General features: G+C 65.0%; 6 protein-coding genes across 10 annotated transcripts; 4 read left to right on the forward strand and 2 right to left on the reverse strand.

Moving 5' to 3' along the window:
* The first annotated feature begins 3,286 nt into the window (after window positions 1–3,286).
* On the forward strand, window positions 3,287–7,667 carry IGFALS (insulin like growth factor binding protein acid labile subunit). The gene is made up of 2 exons (XM_007528083.3): window positions 3,287–5,227; window positions 5,753–7,667. The coding sequence occupies exons 1-2, from the start codon at window positions 5,212–5,214 to the stop codon at window positions 7,519–7,521; spliced, it is 1,785 nt and encodes a 594-aa protein (XP_007528145.1). The 5' UTR covers window positions 3,287–5,211; the 3' UTR covers window positions 7,522–7,667.
* A 468-nt stretch (window positions 7,668–8,135) lies between these two features.
* NUBP2 (NUBP iron-sulfur cluster assembly factor 2, cytosolic) lies at window positions 8,136–15,934 on the reverse strand. 3 transcript variants are annotated; one of them, XM_016190428.2, is made up of 7 exons: window positions 15,910–15,934; window positions 9,778–9,896; window positions 9,514–9,712; window positions 9,098–9,252; window positions 8,893–9,003; window positions 8,722–8,791; window positions 8,136–8,539 (listed from the first exon to the last, which is right to left on the reverse strand). In XM_016190428.2, exons 3-7 carry the CDS (start codon window positions 9,665–9,667, stop codon window positions 8,394–8,396), a joined length of 636 nt encoding a protein of 211 aa, XP_016045914.1. In that variant the 5' UTR covers window positions 9,668–9,712; window positions 9,778–9,896; window positions 15,910–15,934; the 3' UTR covers window positions 8,136–8,393. The 3 variants fall into 3 exon arrangements, with proteins under 3 accessions (XP_016045914.1, XP_016045912.1, XP_016045913.2); XM_016190426.2 differs by lacking the exon at window positions 15,910–15,934 and adding an exon at window positions 10,065–10,088; XM_016190427.2 differs by lacking the exon at window positions 15,910–15,934 and adding an exon at window positions 9,990–10,082.
* SPSB3 (splA/ryanodine receptor domain and SOCS box containing 3) lies at window positions 10,316–14,146 on the forward strand. 3 transcript variants are annotated; one of them, XM_016190425.2, is made up of 7 exons: window positions 10,316–10,473; window positions 10,978–11,115; window positions 12,291–12,468; window positions 12,558–12,745; window positions 12,811–12,913; window positions 13,264–13,389; window positions 13,472–14,146. In XM_016190425.2, the coding sequence occupies exons 2-7, from the start codon at window positions 10,990–10,992 to the stop codon at window positions 13,792–13,794; spliced, it is 1,044 nt and encodes a 347-aa protein (XP_016045911.1). In that variant the 5' UTR covers window positions 10,316–10,473; window positions 10,978–10,989; the 3' UTR covers window positions 13,795–14,146. The 3 variants fall into 3 exon arrangements, with proteins under 3 accessions (XP_016045911.1, XP_007528075.2, XP_060028627.1); XM_007528013.3 differs by lacking the exon at window positions 10,316–10,473 and adding an exon at window positions 10,480–10,753; XM_060172644.1 differs by lacking the exon at window positions 10,316–10,473 and adding an exon at window positions 10,838–10,905.
* EME2 (essential meiotic structure-specific endonuclease subunit 2) lies at window positions 14,230–16,077 on the reverse strand. The gene is given in 6 exon segments (XM_060174097.1): window positions 14,230–14,796; window positions 14,798–14,864; window positions 14,930–14,967; window positions 14,969–15,089; window positions 15,668–15,844; window positions 15,948–16,077. Coding segments are annotated over 6 exon segments (849 nt in total). The 3' UTR covers window positions 14,230–14,480.
* Window positions 16,027–16,956, forward strand: MRPS34 (mitochondrial ribosomal protein S34). The gene is made up of 3 exons (XM_007528012.3): window positions 16,027–16,396; window positions 16,482–16,524; window positions 16,594–16,956. The coding sequence occupies exons 1-3, from the start codon at window positions 16,076–16,078 to the stop codon at window positions 16,884–16,886; spliced, it is 657 nt and encodes a 218-aa protein (XP_007528074.1). The 5' UTR covers window positions 16,027–16,075; the 3' UTR covers window positions 16,887–16,956.
* A 67-nt stretch (window positions 16,957–17,023) lies between these two features.
* Window positions 17,024–18,073, forward strand: NME3 (NME/NM23 nucleoside diphosphate kinase 3). The gene is made up of 5 exons (XM_060172645.1): window positions 17,024–17,163; window positions 17,238–17,368; window positions 17,436–17,537; window positions 17,599–17,711; window positions 17,789–18,073. Exons 1-5 carry the CDS (start codon window positions 17,118–17,120, stop codon window positions 17,904–17,906), a joined length of 510 nt encoding a protein of 169 aa, XP_060028628.1. The 5' UTR covers window positions 17,024–17,117; the 3' UTR covers window positions 17,907–18,073.
* The last annotated feature ends 23 nt before the right edge of the window (window positions 18,074–18,096 follow it).

Consider the following 18,096-nt stretch of genomic DNA (forward strand, 5'->3'; position numbering starts at 1 on the left):
GCAGCGTGATGAACCGTACAATGCTTATGTGGCGCCAGAACCTCTGGGGTCCCCGCAGAGGACGGCCAGGAAGTGACGCCAGTATCTCCATCTCTGGACTCATTTCAAACTGTGAGGCACATCTGTGATTCACTGAGCCACCTTTCCTTTCTGTGCTGGCGTAACAGAGCGTGTCTCCTCTGACTGGGCTGTGGGGAGGTTAGAACTTGAGAAGGTGGGGGGGGGGGAGCATAACCATTATGCAAAGAGACTCCCATGCCTGAGGCTTCAAAGGCCCAGGTTCAACAACCCCCCCCCCCCCCCAGCCAGACCTGAGCAGTGCTCTGGTAAAAACAGTGTGCTAAAAAAAATTGAAGGAGCCGGGTGTTGGTGCACTGGTTGAGAGCATGTATTACAATGCTCAAGGACGCGGGTTCAAGCCCCCAGTCCCCACCTGCAGGGGGAAAGCTTTGCGAGTGGTGAAGCAGTGCTGCAGGTGTCTCTCTGACTCTCTCCCTCTCTTATCACCCCCCACCCTCTTGATTTCTGGCTGTCCTTATCCAATAAAGATTAAAAAAAAATTTTTAATTAAAAAAATTTGAGAGGAAAAATAGTAACCAATACTCACAGAGCTGAGGCCTGTGAGATGGGGCTCCTGCAGCCATGTCCCCAGGTTCCAGCCCTGCTTCCACTGCACTGTGGGAAGGAAGCTTAGTCTCTGTCCACTTTAGTTTTTTTTTTTTTTTAATCTATTAGTGTGAGAGACAGAATCTGAGTGTCACTCGTGATCATATGTGATCCTGGGAATCGAACTTGGGACTTCATGCTCAAGAGTCCAGCACTGGCAGTTGGGCGGTGGCGCAGTGGGTTAAGCGCACGTGGCACAAAGCGCAGGGACCGGCGTAAGGATCCCGGTTCAAGCCCCTGGCTCCCCACCTGCAGGGGAGTCACTTCACGGGCGGTGAAGCAAGTCTGCAGGTGTCTGTCTGTCTCTCCCCCTCTCTGTCTTCCCCTCCTCTCTCCATTTCTCTCTGTCCTATCCAACAACAACAACAACAAAAAAGCAACGTCAACAATGGCAATAATAACCGCAACTAGGCTGCAACAACTAGGGCAACAAAAAGGGGGAAAAATGGCCTCCAGGAGCGGTGGATTCATGGTGCAGGCACCGAGCCCAGCAATAACCCTGGAGGGGAAAAAAAAAAGAGTCCAGCACTCTGGCTAAAAGTCCACCCCCTTATCCTTATCTGAAAAAGTCAGCTGGGAGGGTGGTGGGAGAGAGAGCATAATGGTTACACAAAGACTCCTGCCTGAGGCTCTGAAGTCCCAGCTTCAATCCTCGGCACCACCATGAGCCAGAGCTGAGCAGGGTAAAAACAGCCTGCGGGGGGAACGTGCGGCCCGCGGCCTTGCCTGTACCCAAGGCCGGCTTCAGAGGAGGGACACGGCCCCAGGTCCCCACCACACGGGGAGAGCAGCGCACACATGTTTAGCCTCGGCCGAATAGCAAGGTGCAAAGAACTTACAAACCCGACAACTAACCGGCCCCATCAGAGTGCGGGGAAGAGAAGCGGTCAGACAGCGCCAAAGATCTATGGGGGCTGGGCTTTGGAGCCTCAGGCGTGAGAGTCTCTGCATAACTTTGCATAACCATTATGCTATCTACCCAAGCCCTGTCTCTATCTTACAAAATGAGCCCCTGGCAGTGCTGGAGTTGCACAGCCGGGAGCCCCATGTGCAAGAGAGGGAGAGAGGGAGAGGCAGAGGCAGAGGCTACAAACAGGGAAAACTACAGATGTCCTGTCCCATCATCCCAGAGTTTGGAGTCCTGAGCCCACACGGACTCGTAGGCTGAGGACTTGGCATTTCAGCAAGGAGGGGAGACATCCACAGGCAAACAAAACCACGCTCCACACTGTCATCCGAGAACAAACAGCTGCCCAAGCCAGAAGGCGTGGCAGAGCCGAGAGGAGCCTCGTTCAGCCACCACAGAGACGGCTCTCCACGAAGCTCACTGGCTGTGCCAGCCTTGCCCCCCACACAGCCTGGGTTGAGCCCTGGCACCACGTGGAGGTCTACGTGCCAGGAGGATCCGCGGCCACTTCGTGGCTGTGTGCGAGGCTCTGGCTTCTAGTCCCAACACCGTGAGGGCACCAGGGCAACTCCATGGACGCTGGAGGAGAATGTGTTGTTTCCTCGGGGTGGGGGGGTGGCAAGGTCAGGTGCTGGTGCACTTTGCTGAGTGCATGTTACAGACCCTGGTTCAAGCCCCGGCTCCCTGCCTGCACAGAGGAAGCTTCACGAGTGGTGAAGCAGGGTTAGGAGTGCCTCTTTCTCTCTCCATCTACCTTTCCTTTCTCAATTTCTCACACCCCTACCCATCAAATAAACATTTTCAAAGTTTCTTTTTTTATGGGGGGGGTGTGGGTAGGAAGCTTCTGGCTGCTGTGGTACATGACATGGCCCTAGGTTACTTCCTGGGACTGTGCTAAAAATAAAGAGTCCACGAGGTGGTGCAGTGGATAAAGCCTCCAACTCTCAAGCATGAGGTCCTGAGTTCGATCCCTGGCAGCACATGTACTAAAGTGATGTCTGGTTCTTTCTCTCCTATCTTCTTCATGAATAAATAAATCTTAAAAAAAAAAGTCCAGGGCTAGAGACAGCATCTTGGTTCTGCAGAAGACATTAGTGCCTGGGGCTGAGGTACCAGGTTCAACCCCAGCACCACCATAAGCCAAAGCTGAGCAGTTCTTTGGTCTTTAACCTTATGTGGGTCTTTATCTGTATCTCTCTCCTTAAAATAAAGATTAGGGAGTTGGGCGGTAGCATAGCAGGTTAAGAGCACGTGGCATGAAGCATGATGACTGGCGTAAGGATACCGGTTCGAGCCCCCGGCTCCCCACCTGCAGGGGAGTCACTTCACAGGCGGTGAAGCAGGTCTGCAGGTGTCTGTCTGTCTCTCCCCCTCTCTGTCTTCCCCTCTTCTCTCCATATCTCTCTGTCCTATCCAACAACAATGGCATCAATAATAACTACAGCAATAAAACAAGAGCAACAAAAGGGAATAAATATAAAATAAAAATGGACCTTGAGAGCTTGTTTGGAGGTTCTAGCAGGGGAGTGCAGCTATTTGTACAATCTCGACCGAAGACTTGTCCATCGCTATTCGGGGAAGGCCATCCTCTTTGACAGAGTGTGCAGCCTCGGGAGGGACGCACATGGAGCGGTGAGGGAGGAAGGTGATCCTAGCCAGCCAGATCAGCCGAATCAACCCTGGCGATCAATGGGGTGACAGATGGCGCAGCCAGATCACCCTCACATCTGAAAATAAAAATAAAGATTATAAAACACAGGGAGGAAGAGTCCACCACTGTGCACAAAGCCCCTGAGTCAAGCCCCTGCTCCCCCTTGCAGAGAGGAAGGGCTGCAGGCGTCTCTTTCTTCCTGTCTCCCCATTCTATCTCTGTCTCTGTCAACAAGAAGGGCCACCAAGAATGGATTCACCATGCAGTCATCAAATCCCAATGATAACCCAGCTGGCAATATAAGTACATGAGTCATCTGGGCAGGGAGACAGCATAATAGCTATTAAAAAGACTTCATGCCTGAGGCTCCTAAGTCCCAGGTTTGAGTCCCTGGATCACCCTAAGCCAGAGCTGAGCAGTGTCCCGGTGTGTGTGTCTTTTTTTTTTAAATTCACTTATTACTGGGTAGGCAGAAACTGAAAAGGAGATAGGGAAAGAGCGACACCGCAGCCCTGCATCACCACTTGTCCCTCTGCAGGTGGGGACCAGGGGCTCGAACCAGGTTCTTGCACGCTGTACTGTATGCGCTTAACCAGGTGCGCCACCACCTGGGCCCTGTGCATGTGTTGTCCTGTCTCTCACTAAAACACGTGTTAAAAACGCTTCACGAGAGGCCTGAAGCTGGCAGGATGGGAGGGCGGAGCTCCTGGGAGGTGAAGGACGAGCTGAGGGGCATCAGCCCAGGGGGGTGGAGGCGGGGTAGGGAGAAGGCAGCACCACAGTGGTGGCATTGGCCTGTGCTCAACCACTGCACCGTCTCTGGCCTCTGGGAAACATGCCCAGCTCTGGCTCAGGGTGGTGCTGGGTATTGAACCTGACACCTCCTGGCCGTGGGAACCCCTGTAGTGCTGCTACTTGAGAATTCAAGTTCAAGCTGCGATGTCTGAGGAACTCGACACTTCGATGTGTGACTGTCCCCCGACCAGACCAGAACCGAACCCGGGATAGCAGCAGGGCGCTTCAGGCCCAGGGCCTGTGACTGACCTCTGAGGGACAGCAGGCGGGGCGCACGGGTACAGGGAGGGGACCCCCAGCCACTGGGGAAGTGGCTCACCTGCGCAGGCTCATGGTAGGGCCCCGGGCTGAGGAAGGGGAGGACAGCCTGCCCCCAAACACCACTGACCCACAGCTCAACCCCAGCACTGGACCTGGTGGTCACCCGCGAGATGGCCGCACAGAGGCACCAGGGACCAGGGAGGCAGGGCTAGGGGGCCGGGGCTTTCTGTGGGGCAGGGGGTTCACGGCTGCCTAACCCTGGCCGCAGGCCCCAGCCCTCTAGAAGCTGCCCCGGGCTGCCTGCCGGCTGCTGAGTCAGCACTTTGCTGTGTACACCCGCTGACCGCGCCGGCCAGTGGACTTTCTCCCGGCCGGTCGATGGTTTCTCAGAAGAGAAGCTGAAGAAGCACCTGGAAACCAGTCAAGGCTCATGGGGGGTGGGGGACCAGCCCTGGGGGCCCACCCGTCCCCTCGAGCTGTGCAGGCACCCCCACCATCCCTCCTGGCCCTGGCCCAGCTGAACAGAGCAAAGGGGGGGGTTGGCCCGGCTCCCTGCAGGCAGACGGGCGGGCAGACATTCCTAGAATAGGCGGGGCACAGGCAGCTGACCTGGGACCACAGGAGAGAGGCAGAGGAGAGGGAGCAGACCCCAGGAGCCCCCATTTCACTCTTCTGTGGCCCCTGGCTGCAGGAGTGTCTCAGGAGCAGTGCAAAGAAGCTGGCCTGACACTGGGGCCTCCTCCTGGGCTAACCACAGGGACTCCACCGCACCTGCCAGTGGGCAGCCCCAGCTGTGCCCCGCAGGCCTGCACACCGGCTGCCTGACTGGCGGCCTGGCACAAAGGGGTTAACGGGGCCGGGGCCAGCAGGGCAGGCAGGCCCGGGGCTGTCCAGAGGCCAGGAGTGCCCAGGCCCTCATTCACCCTGCAGGATGGCCCCACGGGAAGGTGAGCCTTCTTGGGGTACAGGCCTGCAGGCCTACAGGGTGGGGACAGTTAGGATCCCTGCATGGGGAATGTGCCTCCTCTGATCCCTACTCCAGCCCAGGGGGGACTTGGCTGCTGCAGAAAGGTATGCCGCACGGGGGGTGTGGGGGCCTCCCTGCACCGGGGGGCCTGGCAAGGACCCACCCAGAGATCAGCTCAGTGGTCTTGAGACCCCCTGGCATGTCGGAGCCCCCTTCTGTATCCCTATCGACACCCCATCCTTTCTGCTTGCCAGGAGTGGGCCACCCCTGCAGAAAGTGGGAGGGTGAACACCACTCAGTCTGGCGGCCTTTGGGGGGGAGATGCCCTGCCCCGTCCAGCCCCAAGAGTCAGGGTGTCCCCCGCCCCCTCTGCACTCTGGGTCCTGGGGGGAGGGCACTGCCATCCAGTTGGGAGTGAGTGAGGGGCAGAGCTGGCTCTAAGCCAGAGAACCCCAGCCACGCCGGCCCTCGGTCGTGTGCTGCCCGAGCTGCCCCCTCCCTGCAGGAAGCCTGCTGCTGCTGCTGCTGCTGTTCGGGGCTGCACTGGAGGTGGCAGAGCCAGGGGTGCCGGAGACCACCGAGGGCCCACAGTGCCCATCCCCCTGCGCCTGCGCCCTGGACGACAGCACAGATGAGCTCAGCGTCTTCTGCACCTCCCGCAATCTCACACGACTGCCCGCCGGGCTGCCCACCGACACCAGGGCGCTTTGGCTGGACGGCAACAACCTGTCGTGCGTGCCAGCGGCCGCCTTCCGCAACCTCTCCGGCCTGGGCTTCCTCAACCTGCAGGGTAGCGGGCTGGCCCGCCTAGAGCCGCAGGCGCTGCTGGGGTTGCGCGGCCTGGCCCACCTGCACCTGGGGCGGAACCAGCTGCGCAGCCTGGCGCCAGGCACCTTTGCGCACACGCCTGGCCTGGCCTCGCTCGGCCTGGGCAACAACCTGTTGGGCCGGCTGGACGAGGGCCTGTTCCAGGGCCTGGCCGACCTCTGGGACCTGAACCTGGGCCGCAACGCGCTGGCCGTGCTGCCCGACACGGCCTTCCGGGGCCTGGGCAGCCTGCGCGAGCTGGTGCTGGCGGGCAACAGGCTGGCTTACCTGCAGCCGGCGCTCTTCTGCGGACTGGCCGAGCTGCGTGAACTGGACCTCAGCAGGAACGCCCTGCGCGGCCTCAAGGCCAACGTGTTCCCGCAGCTGCCGCGCCTGCAGAAGCTCTACCTGAACCACAACCAGCTGGGCGCCGTGGCCCCGGGCGCCTTCCTGGGCATGCGGGCCCTACGCTGGCTGGACCTGTCGTACAACCGCGTGGCCAGCCTGCAAGAGGACACCTTCTCCGGCCTGCTGGGCCTGCGCGTGCTGCGCCTGGCGCACAATGCCCTGGGCGGCCTGCGGCCCCGCACCTTCCGGGACCTGCACCTGCTGCAGGAGCTGCGGCTCAGCCACAACCGCCTGCAGCTGCTGCCCGAGCGGGCCTTCGAGGGCCTGGGCCGGCTGGAGGTGCTGGCGCTGGACCACTGCCAGGTCCAGGAGGTGCAGGCCGGTGCCTTCCTCGGCCTGCTCAACGTGGCTGTCATGAACCTCTCGGGCAACTGCCTGCGCGGCCTCCCGGAGCAGCCTTTCCAGGGCCTGGGCCGGCTGCACAGCCTGCACCTGGAGGACAGCTGCCTGGGCCGCCTGCGCCGCCTCACCCTCGCCGGCCTGTCGGGGCTGCGGCGTCTCTTTCTCCGGGGCGGCGGCATCGTGGCCGTGGATGAACACAGCCTGCTCGGCCTGGGCGAGCTACAGGAGCTGGACCTCACGGCCAACCTACTCACGCATCTGCCGGCCGGGCTCTTCCAGGGCCTGGGCAAACTAGAGTACCTGCTGCTGGCGCGGAACCGGCTGGTGGAGCTGCCGGCTGACGCGCTGGCGCCCCTGCACCACACGTTCTGGCTCGACGTGTCGCACAACCGCCTGCGGGCCCTGCCCGCCGGGCAGCTGGGCCGCCTGCGCTTCCTCAGCCTGAGCAACAACTCGCTGCAGGGCTTCATGCCGCCACCCGGCCTGGAGCGCCTCTGGCTGCCGGGCAACCCCTGGCACTGCGGCTGCGGCCTGCACGCTCTATGGGCGCTGGCACAACTGCATCCCGGTGTGGTGCCCCGCTTTGTGAGGGCCGCCGAGGGCGAGGACGGGCAGCCCCCTGCTTACGCCTACAACAACATCACCTGCGCTGGGCCCCCCAGTGTGGCGGGGCTGGACCTGCGGGACCTCAGTGATGCCCACTTTGCCCACTGCTGACTGGCGCCCCCCACACGCCCCAGGCGTCACCATGGAAACAACTCAGCAGTGGCCCGGGACGAGGCGGTGGACCCTGCCCAGCACTGTCTGAGCCAGTGCACTACCCTGCCTCTTCCCAGTCTCTCTTGAGAATAAATAAAATATCCTGCCAAACACTAGTTTGGAACGAAGCAGGGGGAACGGAGTTGGGGGCACGTGCCGAGTCCGCCTGTCTTGGGGTTGGCACCGTCACACCACAGGTCCCAAGCTCCTGACTCTGAGCCCACAGATGTCCACCCATGTGGCCCCCACAGCCCTCTTACCCGACCCAGGAAGCCACGTCTGTGGCTGCTGGCCAGCTCCCCAACCCCTCCGAGGCTTGCCCAAGTCTCTTCCTTGAAATGCCTGCTCTCTCCCTTGGAAGAAACAGAACAGTCTTCTACTTTACAGATCAGTCTGCCCCGCTGCCACCTGGGAAGGGACAGGCAAGCACCAGGCTCATGGGAGGAGTCCAGATGCCCTGCTCCTGGTCCCAGGCTCTGCCCTGGGTGGGCCAAGCACCCCTCATTGGGCGCGCTCACAGGGCCGTGAAGACAAGATGTGGCCGGGTGGAAGGATCCAGAGAGAGTCTGTGGTGTGGCGGAGCAGACGCATTTAATTGAGGGCTGTGCAGTGACTAGAGCCTCAGGGCAGCCCACCACCTCCTCCCGCTCAGGCCTCTGGCCGTAGGGGACGCAGCTCCTCAGACGCCCAGCTGTCAGGAACGGGCCACAGGCAGAGGAGTCTGCTGTGTGGGCACCACAGGCTCAGTTGCCACATGTGCACAGTAGGCCTCGGGCACCAGCCACGTCCTCAGGTGGGTCCCCAAAGTCTAGGACCCTCATCAGCCCTGGTCAGGATAGCGTGGTAGCAGTTTGCTCCAAAATCTTCTGGGCGATGGCAGAGAGTGCGGGGAAGGCAGGGCTCTTGGGGAAATCTTGGATGAAATCTCCCCCCTCTTCCAAGCTCCTTGCAAGCGTGGGGTCCAGGGGCACTGAGCCTGCACACAAGGGGCCAGCAGGTGAGTCTCAGCCTGGGGACGGGCCCGTCCGCCCCCCACCCCCGGGCACGGTCAGCTCCCTGCCGGCTTGAACAGGCGCAGGTCCACCAGGGAGGCGCTCAGGGGGCAGAGGTGACCCAGTCACTCAGGAAGGAGATTGGTGCTGCGGCCTTGCGTCTCACCCAGGAAGGGGACTCCCGCATGTCTGGCCAGCTCCTCACCGCCACCCGTAGAAAAGACGTTGGTGCACTCCTAGGATGGAGACCAGCGGGACTCAGCACGCTGGGGGGCACGTCGCCCGAGAGGGATGGGCCACCCCGGCTCACCCAGGCACGGCCCCGGGGGCCGCTCACCGTGCAGTGCGGACAGACGAAGCCGCTCATGTTCTCCACGACCCCGATCACCTGCAGCCCCGCCTTCCTGCAGAAGGTCAGCTCGCGCCGCACGTCCCCCACGGCCACCGCCTGGGCACCCGGAGAAAACAAAACAGCTGCTGACCGGCACCCCGGGGACTCATCTGGGTGCCAGGGCTGCTGGGGGGTGGGGACACTTGAGTACCTGGGGTGTGGTGACCACAAGCGCCCCCAGGCAGCTGTAGGGCCGCAGGGCCTCCACGGTGGCCATGTGCTCATCCGAGGTCCCCGGGGGCGTGTCCACGACCAGGTAGTCCAGCGGCCCCCAGGCCACATCACGCACGAACTGCTTTATCAGCGCTGCGGAGAGGGGAGCAGGGCCGCCGAGGGGGCTCCAGACCCGGGCGCTCTGGCCCTCGGCCCTCAGCAGGCGCCACCGTGCCCGCCCGTGGGGGACACTCCAGCCTCACTGGGGTGGCAGATGCGGGCACCCACAGGGTGCCCACTCCCCAAAGCAGGCCCCCGCTGGCAGGCGGCCTCAACTCGCCCCCGAGCTGCCTGCCCCCCGGTCGCCCCGCTCAGCAGGGTCTGGCAGGGCTCCCACCCCCCGGCCCTGGGTACCGCTCTTCTTGGGGCCCCTCCACACCACAGCCTCGTCCGGCTTCTCCAGCAAGAAGCCCACGGACATGAGGGCGATGCTCTTCTCCGGGTCCACGAAGACGGGCACCCAGCCGCCGTCACACTGGTGCACAGCCCGGCCCTGGGCCCGCAGCATGCGGGGGATGCTGGGGCCGCACAGGTCCGCGTCCAGGATGCCCACCTGCCGGGAGCCCAGTGTCAGCGGGGCCCGGGCGCCGGCCCGGCGGGGGCGGGGCGGCCACTCACCTTCTTGCCCGCGTGGCGCAGGGCCAGGGCCAGCTCGGCGGACACGGTGCTCTTCCCCACCCCTCCCTTCCCGGAGAGGACCAGGAGGATGCGCCCGACTCCCGCCAGGTTTCCGGGTTCTGGGGGAGGAGGAGCGGGGGGTCAGCGCCCTCTGCACCTCTCGGGGGTGCAGGCTCACGCGCCCCCATCCTGACACAAACCCCCTTCCAAACCCAGCCAGGCGCCCCAGGTGCCGCCAATGTGACCCGAGGGCTCGGCGGCCCAGACGCGAGCTGCCACACACTCACCCGCCGTCATCGCGCCCCGGTGTCTTCTTCCGCTTCCGCCCGCACCTCCGCCCGCGAGCACAGACTGCGGCCCAATAGGCTGCGAGGGCCCGCCCCCACTCGCTCCTGATAGGCCGGTTTGAGCTCCCTCCAGCCAGCCGACGCAACCGGGCACTCAGGTTCCGGCGGGGACGGCTTACCCCAGCTGGACCCACTTTCGCGTCCACGCCGAGCATGCAGCCAATAAGCTGACAGCTTCTTGACTGACGGGCAGTCCAGCCTATCGGCGGGACGTGTGCGCCTTGAGGCCCGCCCCCTCCCGAAGCCCCTAGTCCGGCGCGGCCGCAGGGCCAATGCGGCGCGGGGGGCGGGGATTGTTTACGTCTGGCCGGAGCGGAAAGTGGGTCAGGCCGCGCGGGCTGCGCCGCAGGTGAGCCGGGCCGACCCCGCCCGCCGGCCCCCAGCCTCCCGCGGCCTTGGCTCTGACCTTGGGGCCTCGTTCCCGCCGCCCCGGGTCGAGCAGCCATTCATTCGGCGGCCGCCACGGGGAGGGCCGGGGCCCGGCACCCCGGGGCCGCAGGGAAGGCCGGGCAAGGGCCCAGGCCCCGCAGGTGGGGCGGGGGCGGAGGCGGCGTCGGATGACGGCCCCGGGTCTGGCACGAGGAACTGGGCGGTGGGAAATGCCATCGGTCCAGGTGGCCATGGAGGAGGTACCTGCCGGGTTGCGCTCGGGGGACAGTCGGACGGGACCCGCGGCCGGGCCGGGATGCCGTTCCCGAGCTCGGAAGTGCGGGCGGCGCTGCGGGCGCTTTGCTGGGGTTTCCGCCTGGCCCTCGCCGCGCTGCTTGGGGCCTGGGGCGAGGTAGCAGCGGGGGCAGGGGTCCCGAGCCCCGGCCGGGCCCCCTCGATGCTGAGACCCATCCTCTCTTCCCAGCTCCTGAGCACCATGGCCCGGCGCCCGCGGAGCAGCCGTGCGTGGCGCTTTGTCCTGAGCGCCGCCCGCCGCGACGCCGACTCCCGCGCGGTGGCTCTGGCCGGGCCCGCCAGCTGGGGCTACGACTCTGACGGGCAGGTAGGTCGGTGGAGCAGGTGAGGGGGCTGGGGTCACAGCCAGATGGGGGGGGGCTGTCTTTTCACTCTGTAAGACGCAGAAGGTCTGCGGGACAGACTAGTCCTCTGTTCCCGCCACCCAGCCAGCTTCCTGCCGCTCCTGGGTGCTCAGGGCTCATCGTGGTTGTGTCTGTGCATTAAAAGATAAAGGCTTTTCCCCCAGGGGACCCAGCTGGAGGAACAGTTTCAGTTTTGCTCCCTGGATTTGCATTGTGGGGCCCAAAGTCAGATGACAGGTGGAGACCCAGCTTCTCATGACTCTTGGCGCCCAGCTCTGCGATGCTGACACAGGCCACTGCCACCACTGCCCTGGCTCAGCTAGCATTCTCCTCTCCCTCCATGAGGGCAGCTGAATCCAGGAGCTGGCCTTGGGGAGAGCCGGGTGCCACTGCCCAGGCCCCTTCCCAGCCTGAGACCTGCATCCCCATCCAGCCTCCAGCTCCCCTGCCCTTGGCCGGCCCCACCAGCTCACAGCTCTGGGATGCAGGTGTCATCAGGGTCAGGGTGTGATGACGACACGTGCAGCCTGTTCCGTCACCTAATGGCCCGAATTGCTCGCATGGAGCTGCTGCCATCACTCCAGGCACCATCTAGGGCTGTGTACACACACACACACACACACACACACACACACACACACACACACCTCCTCCCTTCTGCATTAATGCTTTTTGTGGCTTGTGGGGTGCTGGGTGTGCCCAACTAAGAAGCAGCCCTGGCGTGACCTCGGGGCCAGCAGGTCCAGGTCTTTGCACTGGCTCTTGACTTAGTCAGAGGGGTGTGTCTGACTGGTAATGGGCCAACCCTGGCCTGGCAGAGTGCCACAGATTGTGGCAGTGAGGTGCTTTTGGCTTCCTCTTCTTTCCTTGATGCATTTCCTCAGTTTTGGGGTGACAGGAAAAGTCAGACCAGCCTCACCCCAAATGAAGTTCTGGTGGAGGTTCAGATAGGGCAAGGACCACCGCAAAACACGGAAGGACACTGAATGAGAAGCCTCTCTGAAGCGAGACTTGGAAGCTGCCTCCCGGCAGCGAGATCCACTCTGGGGGCTGAGTGGGAGTGCTGACAAGGGAGGGAGTTGCACCCTGGGAGTGCGTGTGGACGACAGGCCAGGCACGGCACCCACTTCCTCCCCAGCACAGCGACTCTGACTCGGAGCCCGAGTATGCAGCCCTGCCACCGTCCATCCCCAGCGCCGTGCCTGTGACCGGGGAGTCCTTCTGTGACTGTGACGGGCAGAGTGAGGCACCCTTCTGCAGTGGCCTGCATGCTGCCCACCGGGGCACGGACTGCCGCTGCGGCGAGGAGGATGAGTGTGAGGGCCGGTGGGCCATCTGGGAGGCGGGAGGGGAGGCTGGGCCACCTGGAGAACCCCCTCCCCAGCCTTGGCCTCTCGTTCTCTAGACTTTGACTGGGTGTGGGATGACTTGAACAAGTCCTCGGCCACGCTGCTGAGCTGCGACAACCGGAAGGTCAGCTTCCACATGGAGTACAGCTGTGGCACCGCAGCCATCCGGGGCACCAAGGAGCTGGGCGAGGGCCAGCACTTCTGGGAGATCAAGATGACCTCGCCCGTCTATGGCACCGACATGGTAAGTGGCTGGCAGGGAGGGGAGGTGGGCGCCCCGGCCCCTCTGCCCAGCCGCCTTCTTCCCAGATGGTGGGCATCGGGACGTCAGACGTGGACCTGGACAAGTACCACCACACTTTCTGCAGCCTGCTGGGCAGAGACGAGGACAGCTGGGGTCTCTCCTACACAGGTGCTTATGGCCCCAGGGCGGGGGGGGGTCCTAGGGGGGTACTCCAGGCTTACTTCTGCTGCACCAAGCTGGGGCCTCTCCTACACAGGTGCTTATGGCCCCAGGGCGGGGGGGGGGGGGGTCCTAGGGGGGTACTCCAGGCTTACTTCTGCTGCACCAAGCTGGGGCCTCTCCTACACAGGTGCTTATGGCCCCAGGGCAGGGCGGGGGGGGGGGTCCTAGGGGGGTACTCCAGGCTTACTTCTGCTGCACCAAGCTGGGGTCTCTCCTACACAGGTGCTTATGGCCCCAGGGTGGGGGGGGGGTCCTAGGGGGGTACTCCAGGCTTACTTCTGCACCACCACCCCCAGGACTCCTGCATCACAAGGGTGACAAGACAAGCTTCTCCTCAAGGTTCGGCCAGGGCTCCATCATTGGCGTGCACCTGGACACCTGGCACGGGACTCTGACCTTCTTCAAGAACCGGAAGTGCATAGGTGAGGCCTGTGGGCCCCCAGCAGTCTCAGAGGGGGCTCCCCCGGGAGCCACCCAGGGGCTCAGCTTGTGCCCCCTCCCCAGGAGTGGCAGCTACCCAGCTGCAGAACAGGAAGTTCTACCCGATGGTGTGCTCCACGGCCGCCAAGAGCAGCATGAAGGTGATTCGCTCATGCGTCAGCTCCACTTCCCTGCAGTACCTGTGCTGCTACCGCCTACGCCAGCTGCGACCCGACTCTGGGGACACGCTCGAGGGCCTGCCCCTGCCTCCCGGCCTCAAGCAGCTGCTGCACCACAAGCTGGGCTGGGTCCTGAGCATGAGCTGTGGCCGCCACCAGCCCCCGGCCTCCGCCCCCAGCACCTCTGAGGCCAGGCGCTGCCAGCAGAAACGCTGCCGAAGGACCTGACTTTCAGAGTGCAGATGTTCCCTGCCTTTCATTCCTGCTCCCGGGCTCACGAGAGGGAGGAGTGGGGCTGGGGACTCCCAGACTGCCCCTCCTCTGCGGCTGGCACGCCTGGCTCCATGGCCCTGTGACCGAGAACCCTGTTATAGTTCAGAACCTTGGTCGTCAGTAGGGATTAGGGACTCCAGGACGCTCCGCCTGGGCCCTCCGGACTTGGGCCTTGGGCTGTGGGCCTGGGTGCCACGTGGGGAATCTGCAGAAAAGGGGGCGAGGCCTTTTACCCACTTTGCATGTTGCCAGCTGCACCCCTCCTGCCAGGCCACGGTGAGCAGAATAAACCATTGACTTTGCCTCATTGCTGGAACTGGAGCCTGGACAGGCATGACCGCGAGGCCGCTTCTCTCCCCGCAGCCTGGTGCACAGCATCATCATCCCACTCCTTCAGCAGTATCACTCCCGGCCCCCTGGACAGGCGGCATTGGTCCCCCACAGGGCCCTTGGTGCGCCCCAGTCCCTGCTGAGGGCCCAGGCTCCTGGTTGTCCCTTCCCAGTGGGCTGGAGGGTCAGGACAGACCAGTTCGCTCCTGCCTTGTGCTGGTCCCAGCTGGCCAGTAAGCCTGCCCCCCCCCCCCAGGCTGAGGTGCAGCCTGCAGTGGCAGTCAGGAGCCATCAGGTCCTACTCCCTGAGGTCATGCGCCTCCCCCCTCCTCAGGTGCCACAGGGAACTCGGCCATGCAGCCCAGGTGCTGTTCATTGCTGCAGGCCATGCACACCTGGGGGATGGGAGGGGGTGAGGGCATAAGTAGGGCCAGGTGGCCACAATAAGGGCAGAATTGGGCTCGCCTGCTATATAGCAGGCGGGGAGGGAAGATGCTGACCACAGCCTTGGCCACAGCTGGGCTAACGCAGTTCAGCTGCTCAACCTGCCGCCTCCAGGCTGCCTGCAGCCCTGTGCTGTCTCTGGCCAGCCGCTCCCCAGCCGCGCAGCACCCTGTGGTGCAGAAGGAAGGTCTGGGTTTCCCGGTGCTGCCTGTGGGAGTGGGTGCGGAGGCCCTTCTAGAGGCTGCTTGTCCCTAGGCTAAAAGCCCTCCTACTCCCCAAATGCCCCCCCGGGAGGGGGTCACACACTTGAAGGGACGCTGGGCAAGCCCCAGCCAGGAGGCCACCAGCCACACACACATCCGCCCAGAGATGCAGGAGCACCAGGGCCTGGGGGAGGACAGGGCCACTGAGGCCAGCCCCATGGGACCTGAGGTGGGTGTGGGCCTCCAAAATAGCCCTGGGGCCAGGCCAAATCCCTCACCTGCACCTTGGGCCAGCCTACAGCCACCTCAGGCCTAGTCCCTCTTGGATGCTCTGGCTGCTGCCTCTCCAGGTTGCCAGGCTGGCGAGACCTGAGCAGGGGCGACTGTCCTCCAAGACCCAACCCCACCAAGCCAGCAGGTGTTAGGGGGAAGGTTGCCACAGGTAAGCGTCCAGACCCACGACGGCCAGGTGGGGGTGGCCAGGGCTCAGGTGGGACCAGGACACAGCAGGTGCGGCCACAAAGTCTGCAGACCAAGAGGGCTCTGGCATTGCTCCCTGCCGGGCAGCTTGCAGGCACAACCTCTAGATCTCCCATCTCAGGGAGCTCCTGGGCTCATCCCAGGTCGTCTGCCCCTGCTGCTCCCACTGGGGACCAGGACAGCCCAGTGGGGTTGGGGTGTCGCTGCAGCAGGTGGCACCATGGCCTGGCAAGGATGCGGTTACCAGGCCGTTCTCCTCACCCTCTGGCTTCTGTGGAGAGGAGGTGCTGGGGCTCCCAAGCTGAGGCCGGGCCTCCCCATCTCATCCACGAGACGCCCGAGCACCCGGGTCAGCAGCGACTCGCTCGCACCTCGGCGGCAGCGGCAGGTCCCGCTCTTCCGCAGGCCGCCCCTCGCACCCGCACAGGCGCCCCGGGCCCCGGGCCCGCCCCCTGCACCCCATCCTGAGCCCTGGGCCCCGATCCGCCCCCGTCCTGAGTCTGCCCTTGCGGCGGAAGCCCCGGCGCCCAAGGCCTCGAGCAGGACGGCTGCAGGGAGAGGCGGTCACTGCGAGCCCAGCCCGCCCGCGGGGTCCCCGGCCGGCGCGCCGCACCTGGGTCCAAGCGCACCGGCAGCGCCCGCTCCGGCCACCCGCCTGGCCCGTCGCCACGGCCGGCCGCCTTCGCTGGGGGCAACGGTCGCGCCCGGCCGCCTTTTCGAGGACACCGGTCGCTTCCGGCAAAGACGGGCGGGACTTCCGGTCGGAGCCCAGCGCGATCATGGCGCGTAAGAAGGTCCGGCCGCGGCTGCTGGCCGAGCTAGCCCGCCGTGTGCGCGCCCTGCGGGAGCAGCGGGAGCGACCGCGGGACTCGCAGCGCTATGCCTTGGACCCCGACACCATGGCGCGCCCGCTGACCGGCCGGCTGCTGCCCTTGCGCGCCCGCTCAGACGTGCTCCGTGAGAGCCGCCTCCTGGAGCTGCTCTCCCGCCTGCCGCACTTCGGCCTGGGCCGCCTGGTCACGCGCAAGTCGTGGCTGTGGCAGCACGACGAGCCGTGCTACTGGCGCCTCACGCGGGTGCGGCCCGACTACACGGCGCAGGTGCGCGGCCGCCCCGGCCCACCGCCCCCGGCCCCGGGGCTCCGCGGCCGCGCTCCCGCCTGACTCCTGTGCGCTTGCTTTGCAGAACCTGGACCACGGCCAGGCCTGGGGCGTCCTGACCTTCAAGGGTGAGACTGCGGGCCGGGCCGGGGGCGGAGGGCGCGGGGGGCCGGGCGCGACGGAGCCGACCTTTGCAGGGCGGACGGAGCGCGAGCCCCGCGAGATCGCGCAGGCCATGTACCACGACTGGCGGCTGGTGCCCCGGCACGAGGAGGCGGCCTTCACCGCGTTCTCGCCGCCGCCCGACGACGCCGTGCGCGCCGTGCCCTACCCGCCGCTGCTGCGCGCCATGATCCTCGCCGAGCGGCGCAAGAGCGGCGACAGCAGCCCCGAGGAGCCCCTGCTCCGCCTGGACGGGAGGCGCGCCGAGCCCTGGGACTACCCGGAGAGGAAGGAGGGGGCGCGCAGGCCCCGGGGCACCCCCGTGTGAGCCGGCCTCGGCCCCCCGTTTCTGCCCGCAGCCGGGCCTCACCCCGAAGGAATAAAGCTCGTGGACTCGCCTGGCCGTGCTGTCTTGAGTTTGGGGCTGGGCGCGGCGGGAGCAGGGTGGGGGGCGGGTAGGTGGGCCCCGGGCCGCGCTGCTCCCGGCCCCTTTAAGCGCGGCCCCGCCCCGCGCCTCGCCGCCCGGCCCGCGGAGCCCCGCCCCGCCGCCGCCGCCATCATGATCTGCCTGCTGCTCACTGTCTTCGCCAACCTCTTCCCGGCAGGTGAGCGGCGGGGGCGGCCGGGGGCGGCCGGGGCGCGGCGGGTGGTTCCCGGCTGACCCGCGCGCGTCCCGCAGCCGGCAGCGGCGCGCACGAGCGCACCTTCGTGGCGGTGAAGCCCGACGGCGTGCAGCGGCGGCTGGTGGGCGAGGTGTTGCGGCGCTTCGAGCGGAAGGGCTTCAAGCTGGTGGCGCTGAAGCTGGTGCAGGTGAGACCGCGGGGCCGGCGGGGGTGGGGGGCGCGGGGGCCCATCCCTACCGTCCCCCTGCCCCCAGGCCTCCGAGGACTTGCTGCGGGAGCATTACGCCGAGCTGCGCGAGCGCCCCTTCTTCAGCCGGCTGGTCCGCTACATGGGATCGGGACCGGTGGTGGCCATGGTGAGTGCGGGGCGGCGGCGGCGGGTGCCCCCGGGGGCCACGCTGAACCCCCCTCCCGCAGGTGTGGCAGGGCCTGGACGTGGTGCGCGCCTCTCGGGTGCTCATCGGGGCCACTGACCCGGCGGACGCCGCGCCCGGCACCATCCGCGGGGACTTCTGCCTAGAGATCAGCAAGTAAGGCCCCGCCCGCCCCGCTCTGCCCGGCGTCCCCGTCCGTGCCTGGCTCGTCGGTCACCCCGGCTCTCCTGCAGGAACGTGATTCACGGCAGCGACTCGGTGGAGAGTGCGCACAGGGAGATCGCGCTCTGGTTCCGCAGCGACGAGCTGCTGTGCTGGGAGGACAGCGCCGGGCACTGGCTGTATGAGTAGCCCTGACACATGGGGCAGCAGCCAAAGCTGGACGGCGGCCGAGGTGATGCCCGGGGAAGGCAGGGGTGCGGGCCCTCCTCCCAGACTCGGGCACCTGAGCTGGCCTAGCTGTCGGCTGCACAGGCCCAGCCTGGAGTTGGAGCCACTTAATAAACTGAGCGAGGAGACCTTTCTGCTGCTTTTCTCTTGA

The sequence above is a fragment of the Erinaceus europaeus genome, chromosome 15, assembly GCF_950295315.1.
Source record: "Erinaceus europaeus chromosome 15, mEriEur2.1, whole genome shotgun sequence".
NCBI classification, from domain to species: domain Eukaryota; kingdom Metazoa; phylum Chordata; class Mammalia; order Eulipotyphla; family Erinaceidae; genus Erinaceus; species Erinaceus europaeus.

What these genes read in the sequence shown, in the direction of transcription:
- NUBP2 (XM_016190427.2), bottom strand. Translation starts at nt 10,074, where the DNA reads ATGACGGCGGGTGAGTGTGTGGCAGCTCGCGTCTGGGCCGCCGAGCCC. An exon ending in CACCTGGGGCGCCTGGCTGG is followed by an intron (nt 9,897 to 9,989) that starts GTTTGGAAGGGG and finishes CTCCTCCCCCAG; the next exon opens with AACCCGGAAACCTGGCGGGA. An exon ending in GAGGGGCCCCAAGAAGAGCG is followed by an intron (nt 9,253 to 9,513) that starts GTACCCAGGGCC and finishes CCCTCTCCGCAG; the next exon opens with CGCTGATAAAGCAGTTCGTG.
- SPSB3 (XM_007528013.3), top strand. Translation starts at nt 10,682, where the DNA reads ATGACGGCCCCGGGTCTGGCACGAGGAACTGGGCGGTGGGAAATGCCA. An exon ending in GCTACGACTCTGACGGGCAG is followed by an intron (nt 11,116 to 12,290) that starts GTAGGTCGGTGG and finishes CTTCCTCCCCAG; the next exon opens with CACAGCGACTCTGACTCGGA. An exon ending in CCGTCTATGGCACCGACATG is followed by an intron (nt 12,746 to 12,810) that starts GTAAGTGGCTGG and finishes CCTTCTTCCCAG; the next exon opens with ATGGTGGGCATCGGGACGTC.
- MRPS34 (XM_007528012.3), top strand. Translation starts at nt 16,076, where the DNA reads ATGGCGCGTAAGAAGGTCCGGCCGCGGCTGCTGGCCGAGCTAGCCCGC. An exon ending in GGCCCGACTACACGGCGCAG is followed by an intron (nt 16,397 to 16,481) that starts GTGCGCGGCCGC and finishes CTTGCTTTGCAG; the next exon opens with AACCTGGACCACGGCCAGGC. An exon ending in GGGCGTCCTGACCTTCAAGG is followed by an intron (nt 16,525 to 16,593) that starts GTGAGACTGCGG and finishes CGACCTTTGCAG; the next exon opens with GGCGGACGGAGCGCGAGCCC.
- NME3 (XM_060172645.1), top strand. Translation starts at nt 17,118, where the DNA reads ATGATCTGCCTGCTGCTCACTGTCTTCGCCAACCTCTTCCCGGCAG. An exon ending in TGGCGCTGAAGCTGGTGCAG is followed by an intron (nt 17,369 to 17,435) that starts GTGAGACCGCGG and finishes CCCTGCCCCCAG; the next exon opens with GCCTCCGAGGACTTGCTGCG. An exon ending in TTCTGCCTAGAGATCAGCAA is followed by an intron (nt 17,712 to 17,788) that starts GTAAGGCCCCGC and finishes GCTCTCCTGCAG; the next exon opens with GAACGTGATTCACGGCAGCG.